This window comes from Coenobita brevimanus, chromosome 8, assembly GCF_032717465.1.
Source record: "Coenobita brevimanus isolate Jiangsu-jjx chromosome 8, ASM3271746v2, whole genome shotgun sequence".
In the NCBI taxonomy this organism is placed as follows: Eukaryota; Metazoa; Arthropoda; class Malacostraca; order Decapoda; family Coenobitidae; genus Coenobita; species Coenobita brevimanus.
In genome coordinates this window covers 8,242,505-8,259,827 of record NC_136961.1, presented here as the reverse complement: position 1 = coordinate 8,259,827, position 17,323 = coordinate 8,242,505, and the positions used below count along the sequence as shown (strand labels likewise).

Genomic DNA, 17,323 nt, shown 5'->3' with positions numbered 1-17,323 from the left:
AAAAGAAGAAGGCATATAGTGAATGGTTGGCGAGTAGAGGTAGGGGAGAAGATGAGAGAGAGAAGAGAGAGGTATATGTGAGCAGGAGAAGGGAGGTTATGAGACTGGTGAAGGAGAGTAAAAAGAAAGTGGATGAAGAGTTTGGGAGGAATCTGAGTGTGAAATGGAGGGAGAGTAAGAAATTGTTTTGGAAGGAGGTAAAGAAAGTAAGGCAGTGTGAAAGGGGAAATAGTAGGGGACTGAAAGATAGGAATAATAGATTGGTGGAGAAGAGAGAGAAACTGAGGAGATGGAAGGAGCACTTTGAGGATTTGTTGAATATGGAGAGTGAGAGCAGTGCGAGTATAAGTGGTTGGGGAATGGCTGGGAGAAGAAGAGATGAGAGGAGGGAGGAAGAGATCAGTAGGGCGGAAGTAGTGGAAGCGATGAAAGGCCCCAGGAATTGATGGAGAGTGTGGTGAAATGCTTAGGTATAGGGGTGAGATTGCTGTGGAGTGGATATGGAAGTTGTGTAGATTGGCTTGGGAAGAGGGAAGGGTTCCAGAGGACTGGAAATCAGGTATAATTGTTCCTTTATACAAAGGAAAAGGGGAGAGAGAAGTATGTGGTAACCATAGGGGTATTTGCCTACTTAGTGTGACTGGTAAAATATATGGTAGAATACTCATTGACAGGGTTAGGCATATGACAGAGGAGCTAGTTGGAGAAGAACAAGGGGGATTTAGGAAGGGAAAAGGTTGTGTAGATCAGATATTTGTTCTAAGATGTTTAGTGGAGAAGTATCTAGAGAAGGGAAGGAAAGTGTATGCTGCCTTCATGGACTTGGAGAAAGATTATGACAGAATAGATAGGCAAGGTATGTGGAAGGTATTAAGAATATATGGAGTGGAGGGGAAATTGTTGAGTGCTGTGAAGAGGATGTACGAGGGAGCTAGGGCTACGGTGGGAGTGGATGGCGAGCTGAGTGAGTTCTTTGATCTCAATGTGGGACTGAAACAGGGTTGTGTGATGTCTCCATGGCTGTTTAATATATACATGGATGGGGTTGTAAAGGAGGTGCAGAGTAGGGCAGTGGATGTGGGGGTGGCTCTAATGAATGAGGGTGAGATTTCGAAGCTTCCGGTGTTGCTGTTTGCTGATGATACAGTACTGTTGAGTGAAGATGAATGGGAGTTGCAAGGTTTGGTGAATGAATTTGGGACAGTGTGTAGGAGGAGGAATCTGAAAGTTAATGTAAACAAAAGTAAAGTTATGGTGTTTGAGAGGAATGAAGTCACAGAGTGTGCAGTGAGGTTGGATGGTGAGGATATGGAGAATGTGAGTGCATTCAATTACTTGGGTAGTGTGATGAGTAAGGATGGAACTTTGGGGGATGAAGTGCGTGAAAGGGTACAGCAGGGAAGGGAGGTTGTTGGTACACTGAAAGCAGTGATGAGAAATAGGGAGGTGAGTATGGAAGTTAAGAAGTCACTGCATGATAGTATTGTGATCCCTACCCTGACGTATGGAAGCGAGGCATGGACCTTGCAAGAGGGGAACAAGTCAAGAATGAGAGCAGTGGAAATGAGTTACTTGAGAGGAGCATGTGGAGTGACGTGGAGGGACAGGTTGACGAATGAAGAAGTGAAGGAATGCTGTGGGGTGGATGTGGATGTGGTTGAGAAGATTAGGAGAAATACACTGAGGTGGTTTGGACATGTGAAGAGAATGGAGAATGAATGACTGACTAAGAGGGTGTATGTAGGTGAGGTGGAGGGAGGGAGAGGGAGAGGTAGACCGAGGATGAGGTGGAGGGATGGAGTTGAGAGGTATATGAGGGAGGGGGGGGTGAGTTGGGGGGAGGGTAGTCAAATGGTGGGTGACAGAGCGACTTGGAAGAGTTTTGTCTGCGGCCACCCTTTGCGGGATTAGGGCGTCGGGCTATAGAAAGATAGATAGACCAACAGAACTAACCTGCTCAACCTTGTCCAAGTATATAAGCGTCACTCAACCCCATCCCCATCCCCTACAAGGAGGATGGTCAGCTGCAGGAGGACCACTTCAGCCTGCTGTTTACCTGGTTCATATTCAGATAAGCCTGGGGTTGCAGCTACTATACCGTGCATGTAGTACTACGGCTTAACATCGTTCCCTAAGCACCTCTTTGTGACTAGTGTTATATTCTGGTGTTAATTTCTTGTTACAGGTCAGCATTCAATGCCAAGTTTACCCCAAGTTAAAGTTGACAGAGCGCACTACAGCTACGATAGTTCGTTCACTTTGCCTTGGTGGAGGGTTTCGTTCTTCATCAGCATAGCTCATGTAGCTCAGTGGAAGAAGACACAACTACGGCTCTACATCGTTTCGTTAGCTTTGTTGGTATAGATTGCCTCGCCTTTTGGGAGGCCCGGGCCATTATTAGCCCAGGTTTCGTTAGCACTTCACTGTGACTAGCATAATATTCTAGTGTTTATCTCTTATTACAGCCCTGCATTCTATGTGGGAAGATGGCAATATGACTGCTTCTTAAAGTGAACAGAGTAGCATGATATTTAGCAGAAGCTACAACTAGAATTCAAGTAGTTAGAGGTGTTTTGTGTTTATATATGACCATTTGTTAACACTTTTATGACATTTCCATTGCAATTGACCTCTGGGGTTATTAATGACCCCTCAGGGGGGATTAATAACCACAAGTGTGGAAAGGAGTTAATCGGCAACGTAAGTGTCAAAAAGAAAAGTGTCAGCAAATAGTGAGAGATAAACAGAAAATGCTTCGAACTACTTGAATTTCAGATGTGGCTTCTGCTAAATATTTATTTACCAACAGAGTGTATTAAAAGTATGGCTCAGCATCATTCCCAGCACTTCATTGTGTCTAGCGTTATACTCACTGCTAATCTTTCATTACGGATTAGAGTTTTGGATGGGAAGATGGCAGTATTACGCTTAGTAAAAGTGAATAGAACACTGCAACTGCGACTCCGTGACGTGGCCCACCTTGCTGAAGTTTGTCACAGCCTGCCTTAGTGACGAGTTATGGCTACAGGGTTTAGAGATGATGAAGTATATGATGCAAACTAAATCTCTGATGCAAGAGGGACCTGCGCAAAAGCTTTCTAAATCCATGTCAATGCAGGTGTAGTACTGTACGCCTGTATCTAGACCCCAATTATGCAGGTCTAGCACTGAACGCCTACTCGTACATCTAGACCACGATAATACAGGCCTAGTGTTGAACGACTGTATCTAGACCACGACTATGCAGGCCAATACAGAATGCCTGTATCTAGACCACGATTTTTCAGGCCTAGTGCTGAACGACTGTATCTAGACCACGATAATGAAGTCTTTTGACTTCCAGAAAATGGGACCAAATGAAAATTTGTAAGATGACATTACAAACCTTGTCGAAGTCTAAGCCACCTCCCGCTTTGGTGAGGAGTTTGTGGTTGTAGTAAGACACAGGGAAGAAGTAGCTTGTGGGGTACATAGTGACGCCGCCGCAGATGGTGGGGGCCTCGGCTTGAGCACTAGCAGTAGACAAGCCACCACACGCATCTGTTACCACTTTCGTTATGGCAAGAGGACCGATGCTACCCCACAATCCGACCTGCAATGCCACAACTATCATCATCATCATGAATATATGTGACCATCACCATCACCACAATGACGTGACTTTGCTGTTCTTTTTAAAATGATCCATTTCGCCTGACCTTGTGTTGAATCTTTAGTTTATGTGTTACATCCGTCTAAGAGAGACACCTTCATGTGGTGGCACTAGTACAACCAAGTAGTTTTCTGGTTCCAGGTTATGGAAACATCCCATAACTCCCTATCCCCCGAAAAGAGGATGAGATAGAGCAAGTGATGAGCAACTTTAACCTGCCATACTCTGTTGTTGCCTGAGTCAACAGCAACAAAAACAACATCGACAACAGTTAACATAGCGGAAATTGTCTCTGGGGTTAAAAGAAACACAAACTGAATCACCAAGTAAAATGTGAGCTGATCTGACCTTGAAACTGTTATTCATGTGCTGCATCAGTTTCCAGAGCATGGGGTGGTGTGCAGTGAAGGCGAGGAGAGCGCTGCCTAGTGAGGTCTTGGTGGACCATCCGACGGTGTTTGATGCTGCGGTGAAGTTCCTGAGGCAGATTGAGTCCGTGTCGGCGTACACCCCACCCCAGTGCCACAGTACCAACACACGGATCATGTCTGACAACACCTCCACCGGGAAACCTGCCCACACAAAACAGCACGTGAGCAAATAAACCATCTCACTTTGGCAACAACACCACAGAACAGTAGTTAAACCATCTCACTTTACCATCAACACCACAGAGCATTATAGAAACCATTTCACTTTAGCATCAACACTACCTAACACAGTAAATAAACCTTCCGACACAGCACCACATAACACAGTAAGTAAACCATCTCACTTTAGCATCAGCACCACATAACACAGTGTTTAACCCCTTAACCGCGGGGCGTCACTTTCGTGACGCTCGGCTACAATGGATCATACCGCGGGGCGTCACTTTTGTGATTCTGTGTTATTTTGAATTATCCCGGGCTCTCAAGTGGTGGCTTGTATCATATATCAGTACTGCCAATGTCCAACACTAGTCAGCACTCCAAATCTCATCTGTACTCCCATCCATTGTTGACATTTTAGCTATTTTAACCCCTTCCTGACTCCCCTCCCTACCTGCCCTCCATTACCCTCTCCTCTCACCTCCCACGCCGCGCTGCGCTACGGAAATTTCCCCCTTCTCTTTCCACAGATTTCATCCATTGAAATCAGGCCTATGCCCTATATTTTTACCCAATAATATATACCAAAAAAAAACAGGTAAGTGATAGTGTTATACTCCAGAAATTGCCTAATTATCACCTGACAACACCTCACGTGCATTCATTCGCTACATTACCACGGTAATTTCCCCTTTGATTTATGCCTTGTAATCGATGTCTGTAATAAAAATATATATCAGAAAGGAAGGGAGAATCCTAATTGACATTTACAGTCACCTGGAACTACCTATTTCTATATTTATTGCCGAGATTTTCTACCTATAAAAAATTAGCATGTAAGTTAGCAGCAGTAAGCCTAAAGTGTCATTGTCAACCCTTCCCTTCTCAGATAATTTACCCCCTTCTTGACTCCCCTCCCTACTTGCCCTCCATTACCCTCTCCTCTCACCTCTCACGCCGCTGCGCACGGAAATTTCCCACTTCTATTTCCACAGATTTCATCCATTGAAATAAGCCCTATGCCCAATATTTTTACCCAATAATATATACCAAAAAAAAAAACAGGTAAGTGATAGTGTTATACTCCTGAAATTGCCCAATTATATCACCTGACAAAACCTCACGTGCATTCATTCGCTACATTACCATGGTAATTTCCCCTTTGATTTATGCCTTGTAATCGATGTCTGTAATAAAAATATATATCAGAAAGGAAGGAGAATCCTAATTGACATTTACATTCACCTGGAAGTACCTATTTCTTTATTTATTGCCGAGATTTTCTACCTATAAAAAATTAGCCTGTAAGTTAGCAGCAGTCAGCCTAAAGTGTCATTGTCAACCCTTCCCTTCTCAGATAAGCCGCGGCATTTAGTTCCTTGTCCTCCACTGCAGAGACAACATGTCGCACTCATGCTTCGCCATTCCTGCCGCTTCTAAGCCCATTGCAAGGGCCCCGTGACCTCTACCCCCAAGAAAAGTGTTGAGGCAAGCAGGAAAGGCCTCAGTGACTCTGCAGTGGCACGAGAACTTGCTGAATTGTCGATGATAATAATGGACAGCGATTTTGACGATTCCGGTGAATCGTGTGATGAGCCGGGTGAACTCCTCGCGCCAGAAACAGCGACAACAAGTGCTCCTACCAGTGAATCTGTGTGTAGCTCCAAGGGAAAGGAGCCTTTAGTGCAGGAAGGAAAAGAATTTGGGAAGGGAGTGAAAAGGCGGCGTGTTAGCCCCAGAACAATGCCCCCACGTGACCCAGCCCGCCATGAGTCACGAGATCATTCACCTCCCGTTCCCCAAGCCCCGCTTTACTCATCTCATCATCATCGTCGGCTGAGTTATCTCCCGGAGTCTTCGTCGTCGAGTCACCACCAGCATCAACAGTGAAGGCCGGCCCGTAGAGGTAGAGGTAGATCTAAGAGAGTGAGAAGTAGTGTAGCTAGTAGGGTAAGGGCTGCTAGTGCTGTACGGCAACCTAGGGTCAGTGCGAGTGACCTTGACCGTGATAAGCCTCCCTCTCAGCCAACCTCCACCACCACCACCACCACCATCCCTCCACCGCCCGCCAGAATCCTGGTCGCCTTGGCGTGGTCGGAAGGGTCAGATTTTGTCCCCGAAAACCTGGTTTTCGATGAGAGCTCGTCAGGAGTTCAGCCTGCCTTCACTATGGACGAAAATGCTGAGTGTGTCGACTACCTTTTGGCCTTCCTAGATGACGAAGTCATGCAGCACATATGTGATGAGACTAACAGGTTCGAATCACAACGTGCTGCTAGTGGTACAGGTGCAGCCAAGATGCAACAGTGGACCATGCTGGGAGTGCAGGAGCTGTATGTGTTCTTTGCCCTCATGCTTCTTATGCCACACTCCAAGAAGCATGAGTTGGAAGAATACTGGTCCATGGACCCCTTACTACCCTCACCGACCTTCAACAAGTACATGGCCAGAGATCGCTTCCGGAACATCATGGGAAACCTGCACTTTGCCGATAATGATGTACCTTCCCAAACCTACCCACTCTGGAAGATCCGGGAGATTCTGAACAGAATGAAGGATAAGTTCATGTCATTCTTCCACCCATTTCAGAAGGTTGTCATTGATGAGTCCTTGGTTCTGTTCAGAGGACGTCTTCGGTTTGTCCAGTACATTCCAAGCAAACGCCATCGCTTTGGAATTAAGTTCTTTGTACTGTGCGACTGTAAGATGGGGTACATCCTTGACTTCGTCATATATTCAGCCAGCACTGTCGATCTCGATAAAACACACCTTGGCTTCTCAGGCTGTGTAGTGAAAGTGCTCCTAGAAAAGTATTTTGGTGGGAATCATGTGCTGTATACAGACAACTACTATACAGCACCGAAACTTGCCAAATACCTTTCTGAGCACGGCATTGGCTCCTGCGGCACTGTCAAAAGTAATCGTGCCAACTTCCCCAAATTCCCAGAGGCAGAAACTTCGCAGCGAGGAGACGTGCACCTACGCAAGTCTGAGAAGATGCTGGCAATACAGTGGCATGACAAGAGAGTCGTGCACATGCTCACCACCGTACATAAAGGGAGATGAGAGACAGTGGGAAGGTCGACCGTAGGACAGGCGAACCTGTGATGAAACCTGATGCTGTGTTGGACTATAATATAAACATGCGGCTGGTGGACAAGTCCGACATGATGATTGGTGAGATCGACTGCCTCAGGAAGAATACTAGGTGGTACAGGAAAGTTTTTCTGCATCTCATAGATATGACGATGCTGAACGCCTTCATCCTGTACAAGATGAAGGTAAAGCCACCCAAGTCCTTCTCCCCTGAGGTTGTTCGCCAGGACTTGTGTCCAGCAGCTGCTGGAAAAATATGGTAAGGTGCAAGCAGCAACTCCAAGGCGCCATCCAGTTACACTTCCCGACCGACTTGAGCAGAGGGCGTATATGGATCGGCACAGACTTGAGCTAATGCCTGCCACAGGGAAAAGGAAGGCTGCGATTCGCAGGTGTCAGGTATGTGCGCATACCACGCCGCACACCTGAGCATAAACGCACCTCTTGGCAGTGCGCTGAATGCCAGGTTCCCCTCTGTGTAACCTGCTTCTTCGATTATCACAGCCAGAAGCAGTTCTAACAGTGCAAGTGTGGAAGCAGAATTATTTGGAAATAATGTGTAAATAATGTGTAAATAATGTGTAAATAGCAGGTGAAAGCAATGGATGTTCAGTTCATATGATTGAACAGTGTACTATAGTTTCATCTTACTGAAAGTGACAGTGAATAACATATTGTAAGTAAAATAGAAGGGTAAATATTGAAAATAGAATAGAAAATGTAAATAGTAATGTAAGTAATTAGTAATATAAGAATATGAGTACAAATAATTTATGTTATAACAGTGAGAGTGAATCCGTGGCTCTCTACGTATTTTACTGACTGAAAAATAGAATGACTTCAGTGACAATAAAATAATACGACTGAATGAAACTTATGGAGAAAGACTCCATATATATATAAGTGTGATATAGTAATAGAAATATAAAGTGTGAGGGGTTTTATGAATAATAAATGACAGAGTGCCTAGAGCGAACTAGGGCAAGTGCGGCGATCAGACGCTCGTAATTTCCATTGCTTTCACACTGTTTTTTTTTTAGTATGGATCCCAAACTACTTGAAAATGGTAGAATAGTGTTTATAGTGTTTGTATCTGGCTGTGGTAATCATATAACGGGTTGTCGGGAAGTGTAAAGTGGAGACTTAGTTACCCTACTTCAGAGGTCTCCACAAGTCCTACGGAAACTGACGAAGGCTCAACAATCATTCCAGGAGAAAGCTGAAGGTATGTGCTATAAGCATATATAATTTTATTATTCTAGGACTAATAACTGATTTTTAGCAAATATTTTTTGAGAGTCTGTCGGAGCCCAAATAACCCCGCGGGACACGTAAGTAATTGGTAAACAAGCCCGCGGTGTAGGGGTTAAACCATTGCACATTTGCATCAATACCGCAAACCACAGTAAATAAAGTAGATGTGCACTTTCTTCCTGTGCATTCCGATAAAACATGGAAGCAACATACCCAACCTGCGATATGCATTTTCGGAAAAATTACAGCATATTAGTAGTATTAAGTGATGGTAACAGTAGTTGTGTTTATTATTATTATTATTATTATTATTATTATTATTATTATTATTTTTATTTTTATTATTATTATTATTATTATTATTATTATTATTTTTATTTTTATTATTATTATTATTATTATTATTATTATTATTATTATTTAGCAAATGGAAGCTCATTCTACATGTACTAAAAAATGAAATCAATATCTGCCCTCCTTCCTCCCTTATTTTTTTCTATTAATAAGTTTTGAATGGGGCTGACCCCTCCTAAAAATAATGGAGAATTTTTATAGTGAAAGACAGTATCAAGGATCCAGATGAGCTGACCTGAGAACTTTCGTTGAAATCTATTTGCTCTATTTCGCCTATTTCTGGTCGTTATTAGTCCCTTACCCGTCAGACCGGTCGGGGACTATAGGTATCCGCTGTTCTCTTAGTAAGTCAGTACGTCAGTTGTCGGTACGTCAGAACGTCAGTACGTCCGTCCGAAATTTTCCTGTCCTCTCTGTAACTTCCACATGCCTGGACAGATTTTGATATAACTTCACACAACTGGTCCCCATACCGCGACGGTGTGTCGCGCGCAACAGTCAACCATCTGCTCTCAAGGTCAAGGTCACACTTGAGGCTCCCGTATTGCCATCATATCCACTTTCTATACACAGTACCGTACATATGTATGGTTATCATCCTGTAGGGGACTTTATATTGCATAGCAATATTTCGTTCATCCATCCATCCATCCATCCATCCACCATCCAAACCTTTGTCGCCCCATGAGAAGCGTAGGAACCCAGGGCTAGGCAAGTTGGTCCTGACATTTAAGATGAGAGTGACCAGCCTCACTCATTCCTGAGTGGCATTACGTGAGCAATAAACCCCAACCACCCCTTGGATATAAACCTACATAGGCTCAATCCGACTGGAGCACCTTAATTACCCACCTCCCTAATGCAAGAGTTAACCGTTACTCCCAGTCCTTCATTTATGCAACAGGTCAGCTCTGGAACTGTCTCCCTCTGTTTGTATTTCCTGCTTCCTATGATCTCCAGTCTTTCAAACGCAGTGTGTCCAGGTATCTCGAAATGAACGATTCTTGAATTTGGCTTTCTCTTGTATTTTGTTTTTCTTTTGGAAGGAACAATATGCGCTCGTGGCCTTTGGTTCCTTCTTCTTCGCATTAATAAAAAACTAAACTACCAGGCGCCGTAATTTGGTTATATGGTTACTACCCAGCGTGGTAAATGGTTTCCTGGTGTAGAGGAAACCATTTGGCTTTTCACTCAGTGTAGAGTCACCCATAGGCAGAAGAGAAGAAAGATGGAAAGACACAAGAGGGAGTGTAAAGTCACCCGTAGGCAGAGAAAAGAGGAAAGAATGAAGGAAAGAAAGACAGAAGAGGAAGGAAAGAAAAGAGGAAAGGGCAGATACCCCAAGCAGCACTACATAGAATGAGTGGATGGTGAGCGCCCCCACCTACCACAATTCACTTGTTAATTTTAGGACAAGCACTGACCTCTTCAAGAATCATGGGGGGGGGGGGTGAGTCATGTGTAAGAGAACAGATGTTTGTTGTTGATGCATCTATTTCGGACGAAGGTGTGCTCCCTGAGTCAAGCAAAGGCCAGCAGACCGTTTGCAAATTTTGCTCGAGAGACAATCATATGTGTAAACAGTGTAGTCGTGACACTGGGCAACACACACAAAAGAACTTCTCTACCTGTGTCGTGAAAGGTTGTATGAGAGTTAGAGATCAACTACACTTCATGGGTGTAACATCTAAGCCTCCAATAAAACATCTAATAGTAATACGGGGTCTTTCAGATCAACCCGAAAAGCTGATGGTATATCTACTGTCCCAGATCTCATATCTTGGTGGCAGGGAGGTCAAGAACATAACTTATTTCAAGTTTGTTTACAGTGAAATCCAGTAGCCTATAAACCGACTATCTTCCACCTGTCGCCAATCAAGTCTGCTGTCAATAAGCCTACCTGTCACCAAGCCTATCTGTCGCCAGCCAAGCCTGCATGCTGCCAAGTCAACCTGTCAATAAGCCTGCCTGCCATTAAAACTGTCTGCCGCCAAGCCTGCCTGTCATCAAGCTTTCATCCCTCTGTCAAACCTCCAGTGCCCCGGTGGCCTGCAACTCGCCCACTTCACCCCCCACCAGCTATCACCAACCCACACCTCGCCCTGCTCTATATTTTATATAAATAGATGGGCTTTCGAACCATTCAGTAAAAAGTTCATACCATTCTCTACAGACCAATAATTTTAATGCATTATTTTTTTTCTTTTCTTTGACTTCTCATACACAATTAAATTACTATACTAAAAACAACGTCCTCTGATTATTGTTCATATTCTCATTTTTTTGTTTATTTTCATCCATATGAACACTTCATTTGTAAATATAACATTTATAAACTGTCCTTTGTTAACTGAAATAATACATCCCTTGTACATTTTCTTTTCTCTCCAGTTCATTTCTTAACGACATTTTCATACATTACGAGAATTAATTTATTTGAAGATGATACACATACTTCCGGAGATGAAATAAAGCCGACCAAGACTGAAACCTTACATGACAACCTTACTTGTTTGATAAAAGGAAAGACTTAATCGCGAGAAACAGTTCAATCAGCTGAGTATCATACCCCCAATATATCACACATTTCTCAGTTACCTTCTACTTCTACTTTTTAAAATATGGCAAACCCTTCTCCCCCCCCCCCAAGCAAATATTTGGGAAGACGCATCGCGTCTCAAATTTACTGGAGTGAATCCTGCAATAAGCGTGTATGACTTCATTATTGAGATCCAGTCTAGGAGAGAGGAGTCCAGAAGTCCAGGAGGGAGACGGTGGCTCAATCGGTAAAGAGGTGGCCTGCAGTCCTATTAGATCCAGATTCAAATCCTCGCTGGGACAGGGAACACTTTAAGGATTTGAATTTCAAAAAATCAGACTTTACAGATCTACCAGAAGACCAGCCGACATGTCGTAAAAATACCCCCTCTAATACCAATATATACACCAGTCCAGTATGAGACAACCATAGCATGTATTCAATATGGACGGTGGGTGTTAGCGCCGAAGTGGTGACATGTAGAAGTGTACGGTATGTAGGAGGACTGCTGACATTTGGGAACAGACTGTGAATCCTATGCCCAGAGTCGTACACATAATAAAAAAAAAAGGCTGCAATTACAAACTAAAGACTTTAAACAGTGATAAAATCGCCTATCTTCGGAGCCACTTAGATAATGGTTACTCAGGAGTCGGTTCGCTAGTTCGTTGCAGATTTGTTTAAAAGTTTCCTTCCTCTGATGAATGTTGTAACAAACTTGTAGAGTTTTTTTGTAACCACACGAAAGCAGGATGCTTGATCAGCGTTTACAGATTATTGCACAGTATGAGACAGGATAAGTTCATCCCTTCTGAACAATAACGCTGTTAGAAGCAGCAGCGGTGTCAGCAGCAACAGGAAAGGACATCTCAGAAGCATTACGAAACAGTCCTTGGGAGGAAATTGATGATAAGGGAGAAAACACCCTAACACTAACTAATGTAGCACCGTTGTTTGGTTATCGTCTTAGTCAGGGTGAATCAAATGTAGCTTGAAGGATGCAGTTTTCTCCAAAGGATGACATAGCCGTGTTAGCTGTACAGATAGAAGAGAAACTCGGTATCATACCTTCTCAAACAGTACGCACAGTTCAACCAGTTACTAGCTCACCACCACAGTCCTTGCAGTCACAACATAAAGAACCCGTCTCATGTCCACCCGGCAGATAAAACATCACACCACGTTCACCAGCCATGTGACGTGCAAGTCCTGCGTCGCAAAGCAGTTTCTCTCACAACCAAGCTAGATCAACAAGCAGAAATGAAACAGTTTGTTGGTGCTGTAAATGAACAGGTCATTGTGAAGCAAATTGTTACACGAGACTAGGAGATGAACTAGGACACAGGCATGATAGTAGATCACCTTCACGATCATTCAGCAGCAAGTACGGTACTTATAATAAAAGTCATTATCATTTCACCAGGGGATGCGGTGCCGTAGCCAATTTACAGTCAGGGGAAAACACGCACCTGAACCAACAGCAATATCCATACCGACACAAAATTCTGAGCTCCCGATTCGCTAATTTGGCCCTCTGACTCACTTAGGTGTAGTTATCTTAGGTAATTGTAAAGGAGTCTCTACATCATTTTTTATGGACTCTGGGTCTATGGTGAACAACATCTGAGTCCTCCATAAACAGTATTAAAGAAAGGATCAAACGGGTTTGGGTCCTTGAGCCGCCTGACATTCGACCTGTTGTGTTGACGACTCAAAACTATATGTGATGGGAAGGGTATTTCTTGAAATAAAACTCAGTAAATTAATAAAACCCTTCGCCATTGAGTTTTATGTCACAAACAAACTCCGGTGTCTTGCAAATGTTTTGACTGGTACTGACACCATGTCTCAATATTCTATTCAACTGATACCTGCTTGTGGTGGTTGTGCAGTAATGAGACTTTACGTATCAGGCATGAATTGCTCACACCCTGTCCTTTCACATGTAAATTCGATCACACACTCTACCATAACTCAACAACCATTAGTAGAGAGCAATGAGGACCATTTTGTACCAGTATCTCATGACACCCCCTCTAAGAGTGACACAATGGTTGACTCATCTACGTCTCATTTAACTGCATCAAATAGTTTGAATGGCATTTTGCAACATGCAGAGATGAAACGAAAAGTGGCAAAATGGTGCAAATTTTGTTGCTGCACAAATTCACGAAAGTCTCTGTCCGAGTTGTAAATGCGAAAGAAGAAGTGAATACATTAACCTTACCAGCGACATGTTGTGTGAATGGTTTAACAAACGAGTTAGCACGGTGTTCCTTATCTTTACTTATTAACTGTAACAAATGCTCCACTAAAACTAAAAAGTGGTACAAAGATTGGCGATTTCCTGGTGTACCCATCGACCGCATAGGTGTGGTAGGATATGCAACTCTCTAAAACGTTTTAGGATAATGATAATTTACCTGGTGTAATACCACTGAAAACTCTTTTGATTCTGCTACGACTCTTTCAGCTGACCTTACCTTTAAAGTAGATCCGGGTCACTTCCCTCAATATAAAGAACAATTAATTAATAATTTGCGGACTTACAGACATGTTGTGGCCTTACCTAGGGAACCTATGGGTAAGACTGGTATGACTAAGCATACTACTTAATTAATTCCCCGTACTCAACCAGTTTATGTCCAGGTATATAGATTACCCCATAGCATACTAAAAGAAACTGACGAGATAGTACAAGATATGCTAAATCAGGACATCATTGATCACTCCGTCAGTCTGTGGAATAGTCCGGTTTTCCTAGTCCTCAAGAAAGGAGGTGAATTTACACCCGTAAAGTAAACTCTGTCACTGTACTCGATCGATTCCCATTACCAGTCTTAACAGATTTACTGGAATCACTTGGCGAGAATAATGCTGTGTTCACTGCCCTTGTCTTTCTGAGTAAAGTACGAATGGGAAAGTCGTGTCGCCCCCAAACTGCATTCAGTACACCTTCTGGCTACTGTTATTTCAAAAGATTTCTCTTTGGTCTTAGAAATGCTGCATCAATATTCATGAGGCTTATCCATTCTGTATTCGGTGGTATGATCGGCTATTCTCTTTTTGCTTATCTAGATGACATCACTGTAGCAAGTAAGTTAATCCCTGAACATTTTGCCAAGCTACAGTAAGTTTTTGGTCGCCTCCAAATGAGAGATTAAAACATTAAGCTCAGTAAATGCAACTTCCTACGTAAGAGAATTAAGTTTTGGGGGCATGTGGTTGATGATGAGGGAATTCATATCACAGATGAGAAAGTTTAAGCAGTTTCTAACTTCCCAGAACCTACCAGTGCTGACGATGTAAGGAGTTTGTTTGGTTTGAGTGGCTACTATCGATGATTTATTCAAGGTTATGCACAGATCATCGCCCCTCTTTCTAAAGTAGGCTACGTAAGAATAATGGACCTTTTGTTTGGACTGTTGACCAGTCTCATGCCTTTGAACACTGAAGACAGAACTTCTTAATGCCCCAGTCCTGGCATTCCCTAGTTATAAGAAACCCTTTCTTCTTTGTACAGACGCCTCTGGGGTGGGTCTAGGTGCAGCATTGATGCAAACTGATCATGCAAAGAGAAAACGTGTAACAGCGTATACTAGTCGTACCCACAATGCCGCAGAACGTAATTACAGTCTTACTGACTGGGAGGTTTCAAGAGGGATTTGGTTTCTCAGACATTTCAAAGACAATCCATGGATATTTTGTGCATATCCAAACACATCATCTCTCACTTTGTGAATTATGCAAAGGAAAAAATCTTACAGAATGTCTATGACGATGATTATTAATTATCCAAGATATCAACCCAACCTTTCAGTTCATGCCTGGTAAAGGAAATGCAGTTGCGGATGCTCTTTCACGTCACGTAACGTGGCAGTCTCACCATATTAACCAAGTGAAGTTTCTCACACCACTCTAACTTCAGACGTTGTTTATAATTGTCAACACACAGTCCCTCTGTGGTCTGTAGCTGTTTATTTCGTAGAGCCAGGAGATGCTTCTACCTTACCTACTCTCCCAGTGATCTCATGTTAGAGAATGATAATTTGTAAAGGAACACATTCTTCACCGGTAGCGACATACCTAATAGAGGTACACCAACTTATTATTCCCACTATCTTAATACCTGCAGCACTCCACCTCGTCCACAATACACCTCAAACATCCATTCGGGAAAGTGCAGGTGTTTGAGACAAGCACGTCATTCATTTTAATGGCCTACTATGCCTAAGAACATCAGTGTTCACTGTGATTCCTGTGTTCCCTGAAATCGTCATAATGGGTCAACTGGATTACCTGCTCTACTCTTACAATATCCAGTTCAGTCACATCCGTGGGAAACTGTTTATACTGATCTTCTTAAATTGCCTTTTACGGAGTCTGGTGCAGAGTAATTATTAGTGGCAGTTAATATTTCTCGTGTTGCTTTGTTCTCGTAGTTCACCAAGACAAGACTGCTAAGAGTATTGCACCTGCCTTCATTGATCAAGTCATTTGTCCATGTACTTCACCATACACTGTTATTACCAGCAATGGCTCAGAGTTTAACAATAGTCTTCTTGTTGAGATTTTTAGGCAGCATAACATCAGCAAATGTAATGTTATACCCGACCACCAGGCTTCGACTGGCCTCGTCGAAAGGCAAAATCGTACGATGCTGGAGTGCTGGAGGTACTTAGGTTCTCAAAGTACCTGTTGGGATGAGTGGATGCCCAAAGTTGCGGCCTCAATCAACAGTTCCATCAATAAATCAATTGGCGAAACTACATACCTTGTCTTAACACAGATTCAATAAAATAGATAAAATATGCCTTATTCAATGCTATTATCGAAACCTAGTACATTCTGTGGTTTGGATGATTACGTGAAAGTGCAAATGACACACTTCCAAAAAAACACATCAGTATATAAAAGCTAATCTGGCCTTATCTGAAGAGGATATGGAGCATTGTCAGCATAAGTCTGCATCACTTGTCAACATTTACTTTGGGAACGTAGTATTTTCTCGTTCATATACACGTAATTCTAAATTAGATGATAAATTTTCGGGTCCACTGCGTGATGTCCCGTAACGGTAAGAATTTTGAGATTAAAGACTTGTTATCATCTGATGGTAAGTGGGTTTATGCAGACGATCTTAAGGGAAATCCCAGGTACTTTGAGTGGAAGGAAAATCAGGAAAATGATGTATCATCGTCATCATCATCATCATCATCATCATCATCTTCTTCTTCTTCTTCTTCTTCTTCTCCTCCTCCTCCTCTTTCTGCCCTTGCTACGAGTTAATCACCTACTCAGCCTGTTACGTGTGCAGTACAGGCAAAAGCTTCGCTCAGCAACTCACCCCCCCGCTGTTGAGGTCTGTTCCTCCACCTGATATTACCATGTTATCATTTACCATTTACCATTAACCTGGATTACTTTTATGAGTAATATGTTCTAGAGAGAGTAGACAACCTTGCTGGCACTAGCTGTCCTTGGTTCGTCTCCGGGTGAAAGGTAGCATTACCGGTATTACATAATTAATAGTACATCACTGTTACTAGGTAGTGTAAATTCTGTTACATCTCTGTAACTAGATAGTATTATTACATATATTGTTACATCTCTGTTACCAGGTAGTATTATTACATATAGTATTAAATCTCTGATACGAAGTAGTATTGTTACATAATGAATGAAATAGGTATGCAGTTTTTCAAAGTCTTCGATGTCTTAGTGAAATGATAAGATTAACATTATTACAGAAATATCTATCTATCTATCTATCTATTGCCAGACGCCACAATCCCGTAAGGGGTGGCCATTTGACTTTGAGTTATTTGTTTTACGGGG

The 17,323-nt window shown here is 42.8% G+C and overlaps 1 protein-coding gene across 1 annotated transcript in view; it reads right to left on the bottom strand.

Moving 5' to 3' along the window:
* The window catches only part of LOC145406402 (lactosylceramide 4-alpha-galactosyltransferase-like), a 73,573-nt gene that overhangs the window by 5,032 nt on the left and 51,218 nt on the right, over positions 1–17,323 (bottom strand). The window contains exons 5-6 of the mRNA XM_080277563.1: positions 4,001–4,224; positions 3,386–3,592 (exon numbers count right to left, since the gene is read on the bottom strand). Coding sequence (XP_080133689.1) covers positions 3,386–3,592; positions 4,001–4,224 — 431 coding nt within the window. The remainder of the gene's footprint in view (positions 1–3,385; positions 3,593–4,000; positions 4,225–17,323) is intronic.